General features: G+C 44.3%; 1 protein-coding gene across 3 annotated transcripts in view; it reads left to right on the top strand.

Annotated features, from left to right (window-relative positions):
- The window catches only part of LOC121005089 (gastrula zinc finger protein XlCGF26.1-like), a 58,704-nt gene extending 46,009 nt beyond the window's left edge, over positions 1-12,695 (top strand). For all 3 annotated transcript variants that reach the window (XM_040437628.1, XM_040437625.1, XM_040437627.1), the window contains exon 8: positions 11,964-12,695. In XM_040437628.1, coding sequence (XP_040293562.1) covers positions 11,964-12,670 — 707 coding nt within the window. In that variant the 3' untranslated portion in view covers positions 12,671-12,695. The remainder of the gene's footprint in view (positions 1-11,963) is intronic.
- Positions 12,696-21,331: the final 8,636 nt, after the last annotated feature.

Genomic DNA, 21,331 nt, shown 5'->3' with positions numbered 1-21,331 from the left:
TTTCCCTATGCTGCTAAGCACATACCCGGATCCTAATGGTGGAACGAGGCATGCCCGCGTACCTAAGACTGATGACCACTGTAACCCCTACAATAGTGGAAGGGGCACGGCCACCGGTGCCCTGCTCAGTATATGGAGGGAACCGTGGTCGCCTCGGATCCGGTCAGAAAACAAACATATACACTACAATGTCTGCACTCTTAGCTGAAGGTGCTGCGGCAGCAGAGAAGACGGATCCAAAGACAGGTGGCAATATCCGGAGTACTTGCTGCAGCAGAACAAAGGTCCAGTGAAAAGATAGCATACAAGTGAAGATACTTAAGCAAGAGCTACAACTCAAATGAGAAATATAATCCACACTCTACAAAAGGAGGAGGGGTGATTTAAAGGCAGAGAAATCAAACATAGGAGGAACAGCTGGAAGGAAGGAAACAGAAAGTAATGACCTCATCCCAGGGGCGGAGAAACAGAGCAGTGAGAACTCCTCCAAGCTCTGGTAGTGACATCATCACAGGGGTGGAGAAACAGAGCTGTGAGAACGTCTCAAAGCTCTGGTAGTGACAGTACCCCCCCCCCCCCCCCTCTACGGGTGGACTCCGGACACCCAGGACCCACCTTCTCAGGATGAGCCCTATGAAATGCCCTGATGAGGCGAGTGGCTTTAATGTCCGACACCGGAACCCATATCCTCTCCTCAGGACCATAACCCCTCCAATGAACGAGGTACTGAAGAGAACCGCGGACAATGCGAGAGTCCACAATTCTGGAAACCTCAAACTCCAGATTGCCATCAACCAAAATCGGAGGAGGAGGCAAAGAGGAGGGTACCGTGGGCTGGACATATGGTTTTAAGAGAGATCTGTGAAATACATTATGTATCTTCCAAACCCGTGGAAGATCAAGACGGAAGGCAACAGGATTGATGACTGACAAGATTTTATAAGGCCCAATAAACTTGGGACCCAATTTCCAGGAGGGAACCTTCAGTTTAATATTTCTTGTAGACAACCACACCAGATCACCCACATTCAGGTCCGGACCAGGCACACGTCTTTTATCAGCCACACGCTTATACTTCTCACTCATCTTTCTAAAATTACTCTGAATCTTTTGCCAAATGGTAGACAAAGACGAGGAAAATCTCTCCTCCTCAGGTAAACCAGAAGGAGCCCCTCCCGAGAATGTCCCAAACTGCGGATGGAACCCATATGCACCAAAGAATGGTGACTTATCAGAAGATTCCTGACGACGGTTGTTCAGAGCAAACTCAGCAAGAGGGAGAAATGAACACCAATCCTCCTGATTCTCTGCCACAAAACAGCGCAAATATGTCTCCAGATTCTGATTGAGGCGCTCAGTCTGACCATTCGACTGCGGGTGAAAAGCAGAAGAGAAGGACAGCCGAACCCCCAGGCGAGAACAGAAAGCCTTCCAGAATCTGGACACAAACTGCGTGCCTCTATCGGAAACAATATCAGAGGGAATGCCATGCAACTTAACAATATGGTCGACAAAAGCTTGCGCCAACGTTTTAGCATTGGGTAAACCAGGGAAGGGTACGAAATGAGCCATCTTGCTAAAACGGTCCACCACCACCAGGATCACCGACTTCCCTGAGGAACGAGGAAGATCCGTCATAAAGTCCATGGACAGGTGTGTCCAAGGACGGGAAGGTATGGGTAACGGGAGAAGGGAACCTGAAGGCCGTGAACGAGGGACCTTAGCACGAGCGCACGTCTCACAAGCAGCCACAAAACCCTCCACCGACTTACGAAGAGCCGGCCACCAAAATCTCCGAGCAATGAGATCTACCGTGGCTCTACTCCCGGGGTGACCAGCAAGAACAGTATCATGATGCTCCTTGAAGAGTTTGTGACGTAGCTCAGGAGGCACAAACAACTTCCCAGAAGGACAACGGGCAGGTGCCTCAGTCTGGGCAGCCTGGACCTCGGCCTCCAAATCAGAATATAGAGCAGAAACAACTACCCCCTCCGCCAAAATGGGACCCGGGTCCTCGGAGTTTCCTCCTCCCAGGAAAACAGCGAGAGAGAGCATCAGCCTTCACATTTTTGATCCCAGGGCGGAATGTAACGACAAAATTGAATCTGGAGAAGAACAGAGACCATCTGGCCTGTCTCGGATTCATACGCCTGGCCGACTCCAAGTATGCCAGATTCTTATGGTCGGTAAAAACGGTGATAGGGTGCCTGGCCCCCTCCAACCAATGGCGCCATTCCTCGAAAGCCAACTTGATGGCCAACAACTCCCTATCTCCCACCTCATAGTTTTTCTCTGCCGGGGAGAGTTTTTTAGAGAAAAAGGCACAGGGTCGCCATTTGGCAGGAGAAGGGCCCTGGGACAAAACCGCACCCACACCCACCTCGGAAGCATCCACCTCAACAATAAAAGGTAAGGAAACATCGGGATGCCCCAAGACGGGAGCAGACGCAAAACTCTCTTTAATCTTAGAAAAAGCTGCAAGCGCCTCCTCCGACCAAGAGGAAAAATCCGCCCCCTTTTTTGTCATGTCAGTGAGGGGTTTGACAACAGAGGAATAATTCAAAATGAACTTTCTGTAATAGTTTGCAAAACCCAGAAAGCGCATCAATGCCTTCTGATTCTCGGGAAGCTCCCACTCAAGTACAGCACGGACCTTCTCCGGATCCATGCGAAAACCAGAAGCAGAGAGGAGAAAACCCAGAAATTGAATCTCCGATACCATAAAAACACATTTCTCCAGCTTGGCGTACAATTTATTTTCCCGCAGAATCTGCAGAACCTGAAAAAGATGATCCTGATGGGTCTGAACATCAGGGGAAAAAATCAAAATATCATCCAGATACACCAATACAAATTTCCCCATTAAATGGTAGAAAATACTGTTAACAAAATGCTGAAAGACGGCCGGAGCATTCATCAGGCCGAAAGGCATAACGAGATTCTCGAAATGCCCGTTAGGGGTATTAAAGGCCGTTTTCCATTCATCCCCCTCTCTGACCCTGACCAGGTTGTACGCGCCTCTCAAATCCAATTTGGAAAAAACCTTGGCCCCAACAATTTGGTTGAAGAGGTCCGGGATCAGAGGAAGGGGATAGGGATCGCGAATCGTGATACGGTTCAGCTCCCTAAAATCTAGGCAAGGTCTCAGAGAGCCATCTTTTTTTTTTAACAAAAAAAAAAACCAGCGGCAACAGGTGATTTTGAGGGACGAATATGCCCCTTATCGAGACTCTCGGAGATATAGGTTCGCATTGCGATTCTTTCCGGTTGTGAGAGATTGTAGAGGCGTGCTTTTGGCAGCGAAAATGCCCAAGTCTGAGCATTACCCCTGAGCAGGGAGATGGCAATCATCACCCTCTGCTCTTCATTACCAGAGGAATGGGGACACAAGCAAAAATGGAGTTTGCATGCCTCTCTGAAGCGAACAAAATTCTCACTGCCCCCGGAGAACGTTTCCGGAAGTGAGACCTTTGGCTCGCAACAGACTCCATGGGCCGGAGCAGAGCCCAATGCTTGAAGCTGAGTCATAGATTGACGGAGATCCGCTACCTCCAAAGAAAGACCCTGCATGCGGTCAACCAGGCCAGAAAGCGGATCCATGTCAAAAAAGACGGTTTTGGTGGATTATAATGTCACGGCTGTAAGTGAGCAACTAGAGCATACACAGAAAATAGAGCCACTGACCGGACCCAAACTAGGGAGGATAAAGGGTGACCCCTGTCAGACCCTCAAAGCTTTCCCTATGCTGCTAAGCACATACCCGGATCCTAATGGTGGAACGAGGCATGCCCGCGTACCTAAGACTGATGACCACTGTAACCCCTACAATAGTGGAAGGGGCACGGCCACCGGTGCCCTGCTCAGTATATGGAGGGAACCGTGGTCGCCTCGGATCCGGTCAGAAAACAAACAGATACACTACAATGTCTGCACACTTAGCTGAAGGTGCTGCGGCAGCAGAGAAGACGGATCCAAACACAGGTGGCAATATCCGTTGTATTTGCTGCAGCAGAACAAAGGTCCAGTGAAAAGATAGCATACAAGTGAAGATACTCAAGCAAGAGCTACAACTCAAATGAGAAATATAATCCACACTCTACAAAAGGAGGAGGGGTGATTTAAAGGCAGAGAAATCAAACATAGGAGGAACAGCTGGAAGGAAGGAAACAGAAAGTAATGACCTCATCCCAGGGGCGGAGAAACAGAACAGTGAGAACTCCTCCAAGCTCTGGTAGTGACATCATCACAGGGGTGGAGAAACAGAGCTGTGAGAACGTCTCAAAGCTCTGGTAGTGACAGTGCGATAGGGTTAGAAGACACTAAGTACCTGTGGTATGTCATTGGGCGTGGAGTCATCACTCCCAAGTGAACAAAATAGAGGCAATACGGAATTGTCCCCGACCAATGGTGGGCTATTACATGAGGTTTGTTCCCCACTTTGCTACTCTAGCCGCGCCCTTGACAGGACTCTTGAAAGGACACAAGTCAATGATGGTTCGCTGGGATGATCGGGCGGAAGAGGCTTTCTCCGCTTTGAAGTCAGCCCTGTGCGGGTCCCCGGTTTTGGTGATGCCCGACTTCAAAAGGGAGTTTATAGTACAGACCAATGCCTCCGAAGTAGGCCTCGGTGCTGTACGGTCTCAACAAGTCAACTGGGAGGAGCATCCCGTTGTCTTCCTCAGCCGTGAGCTCACCCCAGCCGAGACCTGATATAGTATAGGGGAAAGAGAGTGCCTGGCTATCAAGTGGGCACTGGAATCTCTCCGCTATTATTTATTGGGGAGAAAATTCCACCTGGTGACCGACCACTCCCCTCTCAAGTGGATGAGCCAGGCCAAGGATAGAAATTCCCGGGTCACCCGATGGTTTCTCTCCCTACAAAACTTTACGTTTTCGGTGGAACACAGGGCAGGCCGGTTACAGGGAAACGCGGATGCCCTGTCCCGGGTACACTGTGTGGCGTGTGTTCACACCCTCAGGGTTGAACAAAGGGGGGAGGGGTATGTGACACAGTGAGAGGTTTGGTCTGGGAAAACAGGTATTTTCCTCCCAGCATGTGCTGCTGGTCTGATTTACAGTCAGGTGAGGTCAAATACCGGACCGGATTTTAAATTCTGGTCCGGGTTTTGGCAGCACCTGGCTGTCCTTTAAATAGGCAGCTGAGCTCAGAAGCCTTGTCGCTGTGTTGGGATCTGGGAGCCTTGTGTCTGGATGAAGACTTGCTATCTGTTTGGCGTGAAAACAGGTTGGTGCTGCTATCAGCAAGGACTCTTTGAGGCAGAATTGCCGCATGGTGTGAATTACCACCAACACCGTAAGGTGACTTTTTGTTTGAATATGACTGCTTGTTTTGTCACTTGCCTAAAGTGTGAATAAAACACTGAACTGTTTGATCCAAAGAACTTGTTGTTGCCTCTATACTGCGTCCGCAAATCCTGTCTACCCACAATATAAATATATATATACAGTGGCGGAAATAATTATTTGACCCCTCACTGATTTTGTAAGTTTGTCCAATGACAAAGAAATGAAAAGTCTCAGAACAGTATCATTTCAATGGTAGGTTTATTGTAACAGTGGCAGATAGCACATCAAAAGGAAAATCGAAAAAATAACTTTAAATAAAAGATAGCAACTGATTTGCATTTCATTGAGTGAAATAAGTATTTGAACCCTCTAACAAAAAAAGACTTAATACTTGGTGGAAAAACCCTGGTTTGCAAGCACAGAGGTCAAACGTTTCTTGTAATTGATGACCAAGTTTGCGCACATTTTAGGAGGAATGTTGGTCCACTCCTCTTTGCAGATCATCTCTAAATCCCTAAGGTTTCGAGGCTGTCTCTGTGCAACTCTGAGCTTGAGCTCCCTCCATAGGTTTTCGATTGGATTAAGGTCCGGAGACTGACTAGGCCACTCCATGACCTTAATGTGCTTCTTCTTGAGCCACTCCTTTGTTGCCTTTGCTGTATGTTTTGGGTCATTGTCGTGCTGGAACACCCATCCACGACCCATTTTCAGTTTCCTGGCAGAGGGAAGGAGGTTGTCGCTCAGGATTTCACGATACATGGCTCCGTCCATTTTCCCGTTTATGCGAATAAGTTGTCCTGTGCCCTTAGCAGAAAAACACCCCCAAAGCAAAATGTTTCCACCCCCATGCTTGACGGTGGGGACGGTGTTTTGGGGGTCATAGGCAGCATTTTTCTTCCTCCAAACACAGCGAGTTGAGTTAATGCCAAAGAGCTCTATTTTGGTCTCATCAGACCACAGCACCTTCTCCCAGTCACTCTCTGAATCATTCAGGTGTTCATTGGCAAACTTCAGACGGGCCTGCACATGTGCCTTCCTGAGCAGGGGGACCTTGCGAGCCCTGCAGGATTTTAATCCATTGCGGTGTAATGTGTTTCCAATGGTTTTCTTGGTGACTGTGGTCCCTGCTAATTTGAGGTCATTAACTAACTCCTCCCGTGTAGTTCTAGGATGCTTTTTCACCTTTCTCAGAACCATTGACACCCCACGAGGTGAGATCTTGCGTGGAGCCCCAGAGCGAGGTCGATTGATGGTCATTTTGTGCTCCTTCCATTTTCGAACAATCGCACCAACAGTTGTCACCTTCTCTCCCAGCTTCTTGCTAATGGTTTTGTAGCCCATTCCAGCCTTGTGCAGGTCTACAATTTTGTCTCTGACATCCTTGGACAGCTCTTTGGTCTTTCCCATGTTGGAGAGTTTGGAGTCTGCTTGATTGATTGATTCTGTGGACAGGTGTCTTTTATACAGGTGACTAGTTAAGACAGGTGTCCTTAATGAGGGTGACTAATTGAGTAGAAGTGTCTAACCACTCTGTGGGAGCCAGAACTCTTAATGGTTGGTAGGGGTTCAAATACTTATTTCACTCAATGAAATGCAAATCAGTTGCTATCTTTTATTTAAAGTTATTTTTTCGATTTTCCTTTTGATGTGCTATCTGCCACTGTTACAATAAACCTACCATTGAAATGATACTGTTCTGAGACTTTTCATTTCTTTGTCATTGGACAAACTTACAAAATCAGTGAGGGGTCAAATAATTATTTCCCCCACTGTGTATATGTATATGTATATATATATATATATATATATATATATATATATATATATATATATATATATATATTATGTTTGTTATATATTTTTTTTACACGTATTGTCAAAAAATATTACACACCCAGATAGAAATGTCGGATTGCTTGGCATGCAGTTATTTCTTGGGCGGATGTTCTAATGATTACAGCTGTGTTATAATTATACGCTAGGTCTTGCCACGAAAGAGCATAAAAGTGCTTTTCCTGCTGCCCTGTAAAAAAAGTCTGTAGAAAAATTAAAAAGCAACACACTTCAATAATGGTTGTGTAACAGTCTGTTTGAATATTGTGGATTTTGGGGTACTTTTTAATGCGTATAAAAAAAAAAAAAGTGGTTTTACCGTCTGGAGATGATTAGGTTACCTACAGTGTCTAACCTGATTATCTCCCAGGCAGAAGGGAGACATTGTGTGGGACTGTCCCAGATTGTGTGATTATTTCCATTGGTCTGTGTGTTTTGTAACGCAGTTCTCCATCAGGTCCACAGGGGAGGTCCCTTCCATGGAGACTGGTATATAAGGCCAAGGGTGGCACCATTAAATGTTGTTCTTCTTACCCTTAACTCACAGCCTTGTCTCGTGTTGTGGGAACAGCTATATCATTACTAGCTCTTGTAAGAGCTGCACAGCTACTGGAAATCGCAACTCTGCTTAGAAGTCTCGGGAGCAGCTGACCAGGGGAGAGGGACGTCGCCAACGGTTGATACCGTTACAGATTGCAATCCCTCTTTGGATCCATGACCAAAGTCCAAACATTTTCCTCCTTCAATCTACATTCAATACCCCATAATGACGAAGAAAAAAACTGAATGCTAGAGATCTTTGCTAAATTTATTGAATGGGAAAAACTAAAATATTGCATTGACATAAGTATTCAGACTCTTTAGCACTGTCCTCTCAAGCACTGTCAGGTAGGATGGGGACTGGCGGTGGATTTCCATTACCAGACCTCTCCAGAAATGCTTGATTGGTTTTAAGTCATCTCTGGCTGGGCCACTCTAGGACGTTAACACAGTTGTCCCTAAGCCACTCCTGCGTTGTCTTCGCTGTGTGCTTGGGGTCCTTGTCTTGTTGGAAGGTGTACTTTCAGCCCAGTCTAGTCCAGTCTATATCTCTGTCCACTCAGTTTTCCCTCAACCCTGACCAGTCTCCCTGTCCTAGCCACTGAGAAACACTCCCACAGCATGATGATATATCCACCTTGCTTCACTCCAGGGGTGATATTGGGCAGGTGATGAGCAGTCCCTGGTTTCCTTTTTGAGGCCAAAAAGTTCAATCTTGTTTCTCACAGTCTGGTAGTCAATTTGCAAATTCCAGTAGGAGAGACCTTTTCTGGCCATTCTGCTACAAAGCCTATATTGGTGGAGTATTGTAGTAATGGTTGACTTTCTGGAAGTTTCTGAACACGGGATCTTTGGAGCTCAGCCAGAGTGACCATTGGATTCTTAGTCACCTCAAGTTGTATCTTTTTAATAGTGCCATTTATTTTACCATGTCATCTATTGGAAACGGGACATGAAACAGAAAAAAAAAAAATTCAATTCCACCATGATTTTTGGGGCTTTGTTTTTGCGGCTTTCAGTGTGCACTAAAAATGATTTGGGGCCCTATTCTATGGGTCAGTATAATTACAGGGATACCAAATTTATATAGCTTTTATTTAGTTTTAATAAACATAAAGGGCTTTGAAAGAAATGTTCTTTGTATTGCCATATTCAAACACACCATAATTCTATTAAAATATCTTATAATGTGAAGGCTTTTTTTTATGGTACCAGTTTGGGTTGGGGGCTGAGTGAGGGGACCAATAAATGTCAGTTTGGGCTTTTTTTTAAATTTATATATTTTTATTTTTTATTTTATTTTATTTTTTCCTCCATTGCGGTGTTCACCATGCATGATAAATTTTTATAGTTTGGACGTTTTCAAACATGGTGATACCAATTACGGTTTATTTTTACATGTAAATTTGGGAAAGAGGACTTATTCTTTTTAATATTTAGATTTTTTTAAACAATATTTTAATTTTTTTGGTCCCCTTGGGAATTTGAGCATGCAGTCCTCTGATCATTTCTACCATAGACTGCAATAGAATATTATTGCAGTCTATGGGATTTATAAAAGCTTCCCATTAATCCCTGCCACAAACGTAGGCTACATGCACACGACCGTTGTTTTGGTCCGCATCCGATGGGCCGCAAAAGATGCGGACAGCACTCCATGTGCTTTCGGCATCTGTTGCTGCATTGTCATCCACAAAAAAATCGATAACCTGTCCTATTCTTGTCCGTTTTGCGGACAACAACAGGCAGTTATATTAATGGCTGTCCGTGCTGCATGTAGCCTTATTCACTAAAGCCCCAGGCTGCCATAATAACCACCGGGAGGACGAAGGGAGCCACTTCCTCTGTTTAATTCCTCAGCTGTTGCTATTGACTGTGGCATCTGAGGGGTTAAATTACGGATTGGGATTACCTCCAGTCCCAGTCATTCTGGCGGGCGTCAGATGTATTACGTAACTGGCACCCGCTGAATATAGAAAGAAATCGCCTCAAGACCTCACCCCATACATGCTCACAGATATCGTCCAGAGTCGTAAACCAGTTAAACGGTTTTACAAGATTTTAATACTGATGACCTATCCTCGGGATAGGACATCAGTATCGGATCGGTGGGGGTCCGACACAGAGGTCCCACACCAATCAGCTGTTTGGGAAGGCTCCAGTGCTCCTGTGAGCGCTGCTGCCTTCTCCGTGCTTATCAAGCACAGCGCCGTATGTTTGATAGCGCCTGTGCTTGGTATCTCACTCGGGCCCCATTCACTTCTATGCTGCTGAGCTGTGCCTTGGCCATGTGATCGATGAACGTGTCCTCTCTGCCCTAGGGAAAGCTGAAAGAAAGCTGCGGCGCACACAGACACTCCAGTGCCTTCTCAAACAGCTGATCGGCAGGGGTCTCTGGTTTTGGGCCCATATCGATCAGATACTGATGACCTACTGTATCCAGCCTTTAATTTAAAAAATGCTTTAATTGAGGTGCAAAAGTATAAATGGTGCTGTAGAACAGACATATTGGTTGCTGGAGGTAATTATATGTTTTGTGTAGCATACATTCTGCCTGATGGGAACATTAATGATATTCCCCAAAAAAAAAAAAAAGTGGCTTACTAACTGGTATATGGGTATGAGTACACAGTACTGCTGGTTACCCAAACCCAGACAGAAATACTGTCCAAGGCCTCACGCACACAACCTTTTAACAGACCAGAATAGGACATGATCTATCTTTTGCCAAACTGACATGCGGATGCAGAAAGCACATGAACGCCATCCCTGTGCTTTCCACATCCATCTGTTCTGAAAAAAATATAATGTCCTATTATGGTCTGCAAAATGCAGACCGCTAAACCAATTCCATCAATGGGTCTGCGTAAAAAATGCTGATTGCACACGAAATATATATATATATATATATATATATATATATATATATAATATATTTACACATTAGCTGATTGACCCTGCCTTGCACTGATCTGTTTCATTTGTAGTTTGTGTGTGTGGTTAAAAGACATCCACAGGGCCCCCATAACGGTGTGGGCCAACAGGGCCCCCATTTGCCAGCACAGGTGTTGCTTTTTCTGGACCACAGCTTTAGTAATACAATTAATTAAATCTATATGCACTTGTGATCACAGTGGTCGAGTGTGCATGTCATCACTGCAGGACAAGTGAACAAAAGTGAATCTTATATTATTTTTATTTTTTTTCTTGCTGACTTTCTTAAATCCTGGAAGCCCATTGAATTCCTTAATTTAATTATAGTTTAAAATAATACCATACTGATTTAGGCTACTTTTACACTTGCGTTTTTGGTGGATCCGGCATGGTTCTGCAAAAACGGATACATTATAATAATACAACCGCATGCATCTGTCATGAACGGATCCATTTGTATTATCTGTAACATAGCCAAGACGGATCAGTCTTGAACTCCATTGAAAGTTAATGGGAGACGGATCCGTTTTCTTTTGTGCCAGATTGTGTCAGAGAAAACTGATCCGTCCCCATTGACTTGGGCCTCATGCACACGATCGTTTTTTTTTTTCCGGTCCGCAAAACGGATTTCCGTTCCGTGATTTGTGACCGTTTTTTCTTCCGTGGGTCTTCCTTGATTTTTGGAGGATCCACGGACATGAAAAATGAAAAAAAAATCCAAGTCAAGTTTGCCATTGAAATGATAGGAAAAAACGGACACGGATCATGGACGTGGATGACAATCTTGTGTGCATCCGTGATTTTTCACGGACCCATTGACTTGAATGGGTCCGCGAACCGTTGACCGTGAAAAAAATAGGACAGGTCTTATTTTTTTCACGGCCAGGAATCACAGATGCGGCTGCCAAACGGTGCATTTTCCGGTTTTTTTTTACGGACCCATTGAAAGTCAATGGGTCCGCGAAAAAAAACTGAACCACGGACGCGGATGCACACAACGGTCGTGTGCATGAGGCCTTATATTGTGTGCCAGGACGGATCAGTTTGGCTCAGTTTCGTCAAACGGACAGCAAAACGTTGCAGGCAGCATTTTGGTGTCCACCTCCAGAGCGGAATGGAGACTGAACGGAGGCAAACAGATTCATTCTGAGCGGATCCTTTTCCATTCAGAATGCATTAGGACAAAACTGATCCGTTGTGGACCGCTTGTGAGAGCCTATGACTGATCTCACAAACGGAAAGCCAAAACGCGCGTGAAAGTAGCCAAAAAAAAAAAATCACTAGTATTACAATGGTTTTTCATTGTTTCTCTTAAAAACCCATACTGATAGCTTTATTATTACCAACAGATGGACACCATATCAGGAATACCTTGGAAGACCAACTTATCTTATCTCGAGATTCTAAAATACAAGATAAACCTGAAAGATTTGCAGGAGAAAATGCTAGTTTTGCCAATACACAGCCAGTCCTTCAGGATGCAGATATTATTGGTAATCTTTCTTTTCGTAAGGACGGTTCTCCTGATCAATCTGATTTTGCTGCCTGTGGTACTACTCCAAAAAGTGACAAAATATTCCCCTGTCTGGAATGTGATAAATTGTTCACTCAGTACGCCAAACTTCTAACACATCAAAGAAGTCACACAGGTGAAAAGCCGTTTTCATGTTCCTACTGTGGGAAAAGTTTTACTGAAAAATCCAACCTTATTCAGCATGAGAGAATCCACTCAGGTGAGAAACGCTTTATATGTTCAGAATGCAGCAAGGGTTTCACGCGGAAAGCCGATTTAATTAAACATTTGCGCACTCACACAGGAGAGAAACCTTTTAATTGCCTTGAGTGTGGGAAATGCTTTACCCAGAATTCAGCTCTTTTAAGACATAAGAGATTTCACACCGGGGAGAAACCCTTTGCATGTTTAGAATGTGGAAAATGCTTTACACACCGACCTGATCTTAAAAAGCATCAGAAGATTCATAACCGAGTGAAAATGGACAACTTAAATGTGCCAATTATGGCATTTGGTTGGAACAGGAATAAATACTGTTTATAAAACTGGTCACAACATCAACCACCAACATGTGAAATGTAGGATGCATGGAACTTATTTTTTAAATTCCTCTTACTAGAAATAAATATTACAGATCCAAATAATTCATCTGGAGATGTTGCTTGAGGAGAATAAGTGTGGAGGCCATATGTGCTGAGCATTGCATGTAATGAGGGCTGACCGACCTCCTCATTGCTTTTCCACCGGCAATGCCTCCATGGGAATTCTAACTGCTTTTGGATGCTACTTACGGACTGCCTACTAACCACGGTCGGTTGGATATTCCATGATGTTTTAATGAACTGTTTGTTGAAGTCTGTCCGATATTTGTGAAATTTATGGATATATAAATAATTGGTATTTGAAAAAGAAGTTCGGCACGTCCTGCAGTACGCATGTTACTAAAGATGTAGGACATTTCTCACTGCAGCTCAAGCTGGATGATGAATTTGGTGAGTGGCTAGAGACTTTTTTGATTAACTTTATATCATCTATTGTTTGGCTTTGTAACATAATTTGTGCCAAAATGTTGGGTAGGTAGTGTTTTTATTTAAAACTAGATGCACCAAGTTAGAACATTTTAATGATATTAGACGTGCTGCTTTCCCTTTACAAATGGTCTTATGTGATTTGTTGCTATCGGTATGGACAAAGAGAATCAACAGGCAGTTAAGGTAGATGCAAGAGACCAACATTAAAATGGAAGGCTTGTTTCACACTGCCATTAGGAGTTCTGTTTTCTGTCTGGCCGAATTCCAGCATATTTGCTGGGCAGGGGCCGGATCTCAGCTGGACCCCCTTATAATCAATGTGGCCAACGGGTATTCTGGTAACATCGGGTAATGCCGGATACAGAGCGCTCTGGCAGGCTGTTCTGCCAGAACAGCCTACTGTAACACATAACGGCAGCGTGAAACAGGCCTAAGTTTTAGTCCTCCAAACAACCATATCATTTTAAAGTCCTGAGGACCTGAGCATGGCGCTGGAAGAAGCAGGGGGAAAAAGGGGCTAGGTATCTGGTATTGTTCTTATCTGTTATTGTAGCATATTGACAGGGGCTGCCAGACATTTTATTAAACTTGGACAATCCCTTTAATTGAAAAGTGCACTTAGAACAAGAGCTAATAACTACTGATGTCCAGAGGACTAATATACACTTATTAATCCAGCACCTATTCCAAGTTACCTAATACTTAACTTTTATTTGTGTATTAGTAAAACGAATTGCTACCTTAACTGTATCTTAAAATTGCAGTGCGTTACAGTCCTCACTTGTCTATTAGAGTACTATAATGTTGTGCAGTATCCCCTTAATGTGGGATACAGGTCACTCCTAATCACCACTGATGCTGCTGGCTGCGCGCTGCCAGCATGCTCAACATTCAGTGTGCGATTCCCCTTATGCTGTTTGGGGCTGTAAACTGCACTGTATTAAAACTAGAGCCTCACGCTGCCCCCCAACATGTTTCGCCGTTACCGGCGTCTTCAGGGGTTAGGGCTGCCCTAACCCCTGAAGACGCCGGTAACGGCGAAACATGTTGGGGGGCAGCGTGAGGCTCTAGTTTTAATACAGTGCAGTTTACAGCCCCAAACAGCATAAGGGGAATCGCACACTGAATGTTGAGCATGCTGGCAGCGCGCAGCCAGCAGCATCAGTGGTGATTAGGAGTGACCTGTATCCCACATTAAGGGGATACTGCACAACATTATAGTACTCTAATAGACAAGTGAGGACTGTAACGCACTGCAATTTTAAGATACAGTTAAGGTAGCAATTCGTTTTACTAATACACAAATAAAAGTTAAGTATTAGGTAACTTGGAATAGGTGCTGGATTAATAAGTGTATATTAGTCCTCTGGACATCAGTAGTTATTATTTTTGGAAAAAAACACTGCATCCAGCACTAAGGGAAAGCACAGGTTTTCCGTAGAACAAGAGCTGACACTTCCATTAACTTAAGCCCAATTTTTCACACTGAAAGTGAAGTTCAATCTGCAAGCAGCATGTTATAGAACAGGTGAGGTGAGGCTTCCCTCCATGACTGTGTATACAGAGCTAGCCAGGGGCATGATAGGCCCAGGGCTGTCTACCCAACTTGGGCCCCTCCCTCCATTTTCTTTTTTTTTTCTGTATGAAGAGACTGCGGTGCCTCGTGACATCACATTCATCGTTCACGTGGTCTTGGTGCAGCTCGGTCCTATTTGAGTGATTTGGGCTGAGCTGCAATACCAAGCACAGTGCTATCAAATGGACAGCGCTGTGCTTGGTAAGGAGCACAGGCTGCTGCGCTCACTGGGACATTGTAGTTTCCTCAAACAGCTGATTGGCGGGGGTGCCAGGAGTCGGACCCCCACCATCTCATAGCTCTGAGTACAGATGTCATAGATGTTACCAGCAGTCCTATGTAACACCCCACATAACACAGTAAATTGTGTTGTGTGGGGTGTTACATAGGACTGCAGGGAACATCTACTACATTGTCTGCACACAAAGTTATCACAGTTATCTGGGCTGTTACATGGGGCTGCAGGTGACATCTACAAATAAAATTTTTAGTTGCCAAATTTAAAATACATATGATTATAATATAAATGACTTGGAGGAGGAGATAAGATGCAGGTCACAGTAGTGAGCCAGCTCTACATATGAGAGTACAGCAACACATACCTCTTACATCCAGTGACATCTCCTGTCATGTAGACTTTCTATTTCTTCTTCTCCGTTTGATCCAGACCACCATGACTAATTCTTTCAGCCGCATCTCATCTCTGCAGAGTTTGTTACACAGACATGTTAGATTTCTCAATTTTTCCATCAAACTCCCCATTCTGGTGTCCCGACAATGACATCCTGCTGCCACTCCCAGTACTGTCCCCGCACTGCTCCCCAATGTCCTATACTATACTGCTGAAAAAATAGTGACCCCAGTAGACATAGTTGGGGTCATTTATCAAACTGGTGTAAAGTAGAACTGAATCAGATTCCACCTTTCATTTTACAAAGGAGCTGTCAAAAATGAAAGGTGGAATGATTGGTTGCTATGGGCAACTAAGCCAGTTATACTTTACACCAGTTTGATACATTATCCCAAGGGTCCCTATAGTGTCTACAGCAATTATAATGTCCCCTAGAGTGCCCCACATAATAATAATACCATATATTGTGCTCCAGGTAATAATGCCTGTGCCCAAAAATAATGTCCCCTAGTATGTCCCTGTAATAGAAATGCCCCTACAGTGCCTCCACAATAGCAACGTCCCCCACACTGCCCACTTATAGTAATTTTCCCCGCAGTAATTTGTCCCCCATGAAGTAATTTGCCCCCACGCTCCCCCATGAAGTAATTTGCCCCCACGCTCCCCCATGAAGTAATTTGCCCCCACGCTCCCCCATGAAGTAATTTGCCCCCACACTGCCCTCCATTAAGTAGTTTGCCCCCATGTAATTACACTGCCTGTCCAAAAAAAAAGTTGCCACCAAAAAACAGCCTTTAGCTTTGATTACGGCACGCATTCGATAAGCTTCTGCAATGTCACAAGATTTATTTCCATCCAGTGTTGCATTCATTTTTCACCAAGATCTTGCATTGATGATGGTAGAGTCTGACCGCTGCGCAAAGCCTTCTCCAGCACATCTCAAAGATTCTCAATGGGGTTAAGGTCTGGACTCTTTGAAAATGATGTCTCATGCTCCCTGAACCCACTCTTTCACAATTTTAGCCCGATGAATCCTGGCATTGTCATCTTGGAATATGCCCGTTCCATCAGGGAAGAACAAATCCATTGATGGAATATCCTGGTCATTCAGTATGTTCAGGTAGTCAGCTGACCTCATTCTTGGAGCACAGTAGGTTGCTGAACCTAGACCTGACCAACTGCAGCAACCCCAGATCATAGCACTGCCCCCCAAAGGCTTGTACAGTTGGCACTAGGCATGATGGGTGCATCACTTCATCTGCCTCTCGTCTTAACCTGATGCGCCCATCACTCTGGAACAAGGTAAATCTGGACTCATTAGACCACATGACCTTCTTCCATTGTTCCAGAGTCCAATATTTATGCTCCCAAGTAAATTGAAGCCTTTTTTTTCTGGTTTGCCTCACTGATTAGTTGTTTTCTTATGGCTACACAGCTGTTCAGTCCCAATCCCTTGAGTTCCCTTTGCATTGTGCGTGTGGAAATGCTCTTACTTTCACTATTAAACATAGCCATAGCCCTGTTGTTTTTCTTCGATTTGATTTCACCAAACGTTTAAGTGATTCACGATCATTCAGGATTTTTTTTCCCCGCCACATTTCTTCCTCGAATACTATGGGTCCCCACTATCCTTCCAGTTTTTAATAATGCAATGGACAGTTCTTAACCCAATTTTAGTAGATTTTGCAATCTCCTTAGATGTTTTCTCTGCTTGATTCATGCCAATGATTTGACTCTTCTCAAACAGACTAACATCTTTTCCACGACCACGAGATGTGTCTTTCGACATGGTTGTTTAAGAAATGAGAAGCAACTCATTGCAGCAGTTGGGGTTAAATAACTTATTGCCAGCTGAAAGATAATCACTAATGCAGTAATTATCCAATAGGAGGCTCATAACTATTTGCTTAGTTAAATCCAGGTGGCGACTTTTTTTTTGGACAGGCAGTGTATTTGCCCCCCACTGTGCCTGCAGTAATATGTCCTCCTCTGCCCCCCAAAGTTGGCACGCACACACAAAAAACAAACAAAAAAAACATCTGAAAGCTAATACTTGCCTGTGTCCGGGATGGTAAAGCAGGCGCGCATACATCAATGCCCTGCGCCCCGACACAGGCGTGCGATGACATCACGCTCGCCTGCGGCGGGATTTTACTGCCACATAGGCTTCAGGCCAACTAGGCCTGAAGCCTATGGCGGTGATCGGCGGCAGGGAACTATGCGCTCCTTTCCCCCGCTGCAGTACACATATGGCACATATGCAAACTGTTGTAATTCCTACACCATTCACCTGATTTGGATGTAAATACCCTCAAATTAAAGCTGACAGCCTGCAGTTAAAGCACATCTTGTTCGTTTCATTTCAAATCCATTGTGGTGGTGTATAGAGCCAAAAATGTTAGAATTGTGTTGAAGTCCAAATATTTACGGACCCGACTGTATGTCTCAATCTGCTCAGCTCCTCCTGCACTAGAACATGTTGCCTGCAGCTCAGACACCACGTTGAATATTACAGGTTATAAGGCATCCTCAATTTATTTTTTATTTTTAGTCTATTAGATCGTAATGGCAGACCATCAAAATTTCTTCCAGTGCCAAAGGAGTTTTACTGTATGTACTGATTTCTTTTTTTTCTAGAATGTGTAACCAATGTATGCAATAGATTAGTTCTTCATGGTACAATTCGTCTGTCCAGGGTTTAGTCCAATTGCAATTATAGATTTTAAACTGCTATATTTATTAAAAGAATTTGTAGAATTTTGTGTGTAATAAAATAGTATTTTAGCATGTTATTTTTTAAGTAGACTGAGTCATTGAATATCGATGCTACTCAATCTTGCAGTTTTCACATGCAGCACATATAACAACATCAAGTGAAGCAGTATGAATTTAGTGTGACTAAAAATTATATAAGTTAAATGATGTGCTAATAATAGTGTATTTAGTGCTATGAAGTGAAGTGTTTTGTATAACTGGTGGAAGATGTAAAAGTTTCTATATATTTATTTAATAAAACATGTTTTATATAGTACAATAGTTTTCATGTCAATTTTGTTGCCCAAAAATATATCTTTTTTTTCTCTACCTATTACATACAAGTATGGGAGTCATATGAAAAGCAAAGTTTACACCAATACACTATATCTGACTTATGCAGGGCCAGCGCTACCAGTAAGGCGACTTAGGCAGTCGCCTAGGGCGCCATGTAGCAGGGGGCGCCCGTTGCGGTAAAAAAAAAGAAAAAAAAAAAAGTTGCTTATATAAATTCGGGCGGCGCCGCCTGAGCGGCTGAGGCTGAGCGCTTGCCGCTTTAAAGAATCCTGCCTGCGCCTGCTCTGTGCTGTTGTTAATGTAGCGTGGCCGAGCTCTGTTCGGTCCGCGGTACAGGAGCTTTTGTTTCCTGTACCCGGCCGGACTGACAGGAAGTGTTCACTTAGTGTGCACTTCCTGTCAGTCCGGCCGGGTATAGGAAACAAATGCTCCTGTACCACAGACCGAACAGAGCTCGGCCACGCTTCATTAGAGGTGGGAGGGAATGAGAGTGACGAGGGGGGAGGGGGGGTGGAAATAATGAGTGACAAGGGGGGAGGGGGGGTGGAAATGAGTGACAAGGGGGGAGGGGGGGGGTGGAAATAATGAGTGACAAGGGGGGAGGGGGTGGAAATAATGAGTGACAAGGGGGGGTGGAAATAATGAGAGTGACAAGGGGGGGTGGAAATAATGAGAGTGACAAGGGAGGGTGGAAATAATGAGAGTGACAAGGGAGGGGGGGGTGGAAATAATGAGAGTGACAAGGGAGGGGGGGTGGAAATAATGAGAGTGACAAGGGAGGGGGGGTGGAAATAATGAGTGACAAGGGAGGGGGGGTGGAAATAATGAGTGACGAGAGGGGGGGTGGAATAATGAGTGACAAGGGAGGGGGGTGGAAATAATGAGGGTGACGAGGGGGGGGGGGAGAGTGACAAGGGAGTCCCCAGAGCCAGACTGCAGCCAGAGACCAGATCATCTTATTGTCCTGGTGGTAAGTAGACAATGCAATATGTTTATTATGTAATTGTTTAGTTATTAATACTACATTGGAAACTAATTTACCTCACATTTAGGGTCCATTCACACATCCGTGTGTGTTTTGCGGATCCACAAAACACAGACAGCGGCAATGTGCGTTCCGCACTTTGCGGACCGCACATTGCCGGCACTATTGCGGACAAGAATAGGACATGTTCTATTTCTTTCAGGATCGGAATTGCGGATCCTATGATAAGGGGGGGGGGGGGGGGGGGCGTCAATTTTTATCTTGCCTAGGGCGGCAAAAATCCTTGCACCGGCCCTGGACTTATGTATTTACATATCTAGTCCAAAGGTAGGATACATACAAATAAAGATATTCTGCAAGAGCTCTATTCTTATTATGAAACTTAGAGGACCTTTCATCACTCCTGACATGCCTGTTTTAATAGCTTCCCCATGTAATAACCATTTTGGAGCATCTATTCTCATTGCTCTATGTTGTGCCATTCCTTTTTTTATTTCTGCTAGTAGTTATGAATGAATTGCTAGCAGTATGCAGTAAGGGTACACAGGTGTGGTAACAGGTTGGGGGGGTGTACCTGCATAGTATGACTCTATCCAATCAGTGCTGCCATTTTCAGACTGTGCAGGTACACACCCCCCAACTGGTTACCACACCTCTATACCCTTACTGCAGACTGCTAGCAATTCATACAGAACATAGAGCCATGAGAATAGATGCTCCAGAATTGTTATTACATGGGGAATGCACGTATCTATTAAAACAGGCATGTCAGGAGCAGTGAAAGGTCCTCTTTAATGTAGTGACCTCAGAGTCTGAGCTCAAAGAAAATGTAAAATTCTCTGACTATTCAGCCCGGTCTCTATTGTATATCCTAGCTCTGAAATATTTGGCTAGAGCTCTGAGAGTCAGTAAATCCATAAAATGGGTGAAGATGCTTCCTCATGTAAACTGGTGATTTATGCATATAACCTGCACATCTTCGCCTGCAACCCATGTATTAACTTTCGGCAGTATCCTAAGGAATTACAGAGATTTGGAGACTTAACCAGTTACAAGGTCAGAGGGGTTGTCCAGGGAAAAAGTTTCCCCTTGGTGTACATGAAAAACACACTTGAATCTTACTGTTACAAATCTACCCAATTCCTTCTTAACCACTTGTACGTATCTTGGGAATTGGTAAGTCTTTTGATCCAGAGGCTTGGTAAAAGGCATTTACCTTTACACATATTCTGCCATCTCCTGGAGGCTTCAGGAAAAGAATGACAAACATTTATCCTAGTGGTACAGAACTTCAGCACAGTTGCATGATAGCTGCTGGAGATGTCAGAACAAAGAAGGCACACATTTACACATGGTCAGACTGGGGTGCCTAGGGCCCACCAGTAAAATTTATTTTGGGGGCCCTCCGTACAAATGCATTAAAATATTACCTGCTCACTCAGCAGCAAGATGCTACCAGATGATTGAATATAGGGTTCCCTGCAGCAACTTTGAGAAGGTAGATCCTGGGGAAAAGAGAGCTTTTATCTAGAGAAGTCATCTCGGCTATCTGATCGTGTCTATAATAATAAACTGGGAAGTTTTTTTTTTTATAATCCATCAATTTTTTTTTTTATATGAACATAGGCTGGTTGAGGAGCTGTACATTTGAATATATGTATGTAGTGCAGTCAGTCTACTGTGTGCCACTTGTGCAGGGGGTCGGAGACTAGGGGCCCATCGGGGAATTCACCTGTACCCCTGTGGGCCAGTCCGAGCCTGCACATGGTGGTCCTGCAGAATTTCCACCTTCTGGCAGAATGAACTATACTCACAGGTCATGGATGGTCAGATTACTTAGAACCATTCTATAGCCTTCCTATTTATGCTGCCAGTGCCAGGGAATATATACACTAAAAAAGCATCCTGGGATTCTTTATTTAGGCTACCA

Source organism: Bufo bufo, chromosome 6 (assembly GCF_905171765.1).
Source record: "Bufo bufo chromosome 6, aBufBuf1.1, whole genome shotgun sequence".
In the NCBI taxonomy this organism is placed as follows: Eukaryota; Metazoa; Chordata; class Amphibia; order Anura; family Bufonidae; genus Bufo; species Bufo bufo.
The sequence above is the reverse complement of the archived record's forward strand: the minus strand, read 5'-3'. Positions and strand labels throughout refer to the sequence as shown.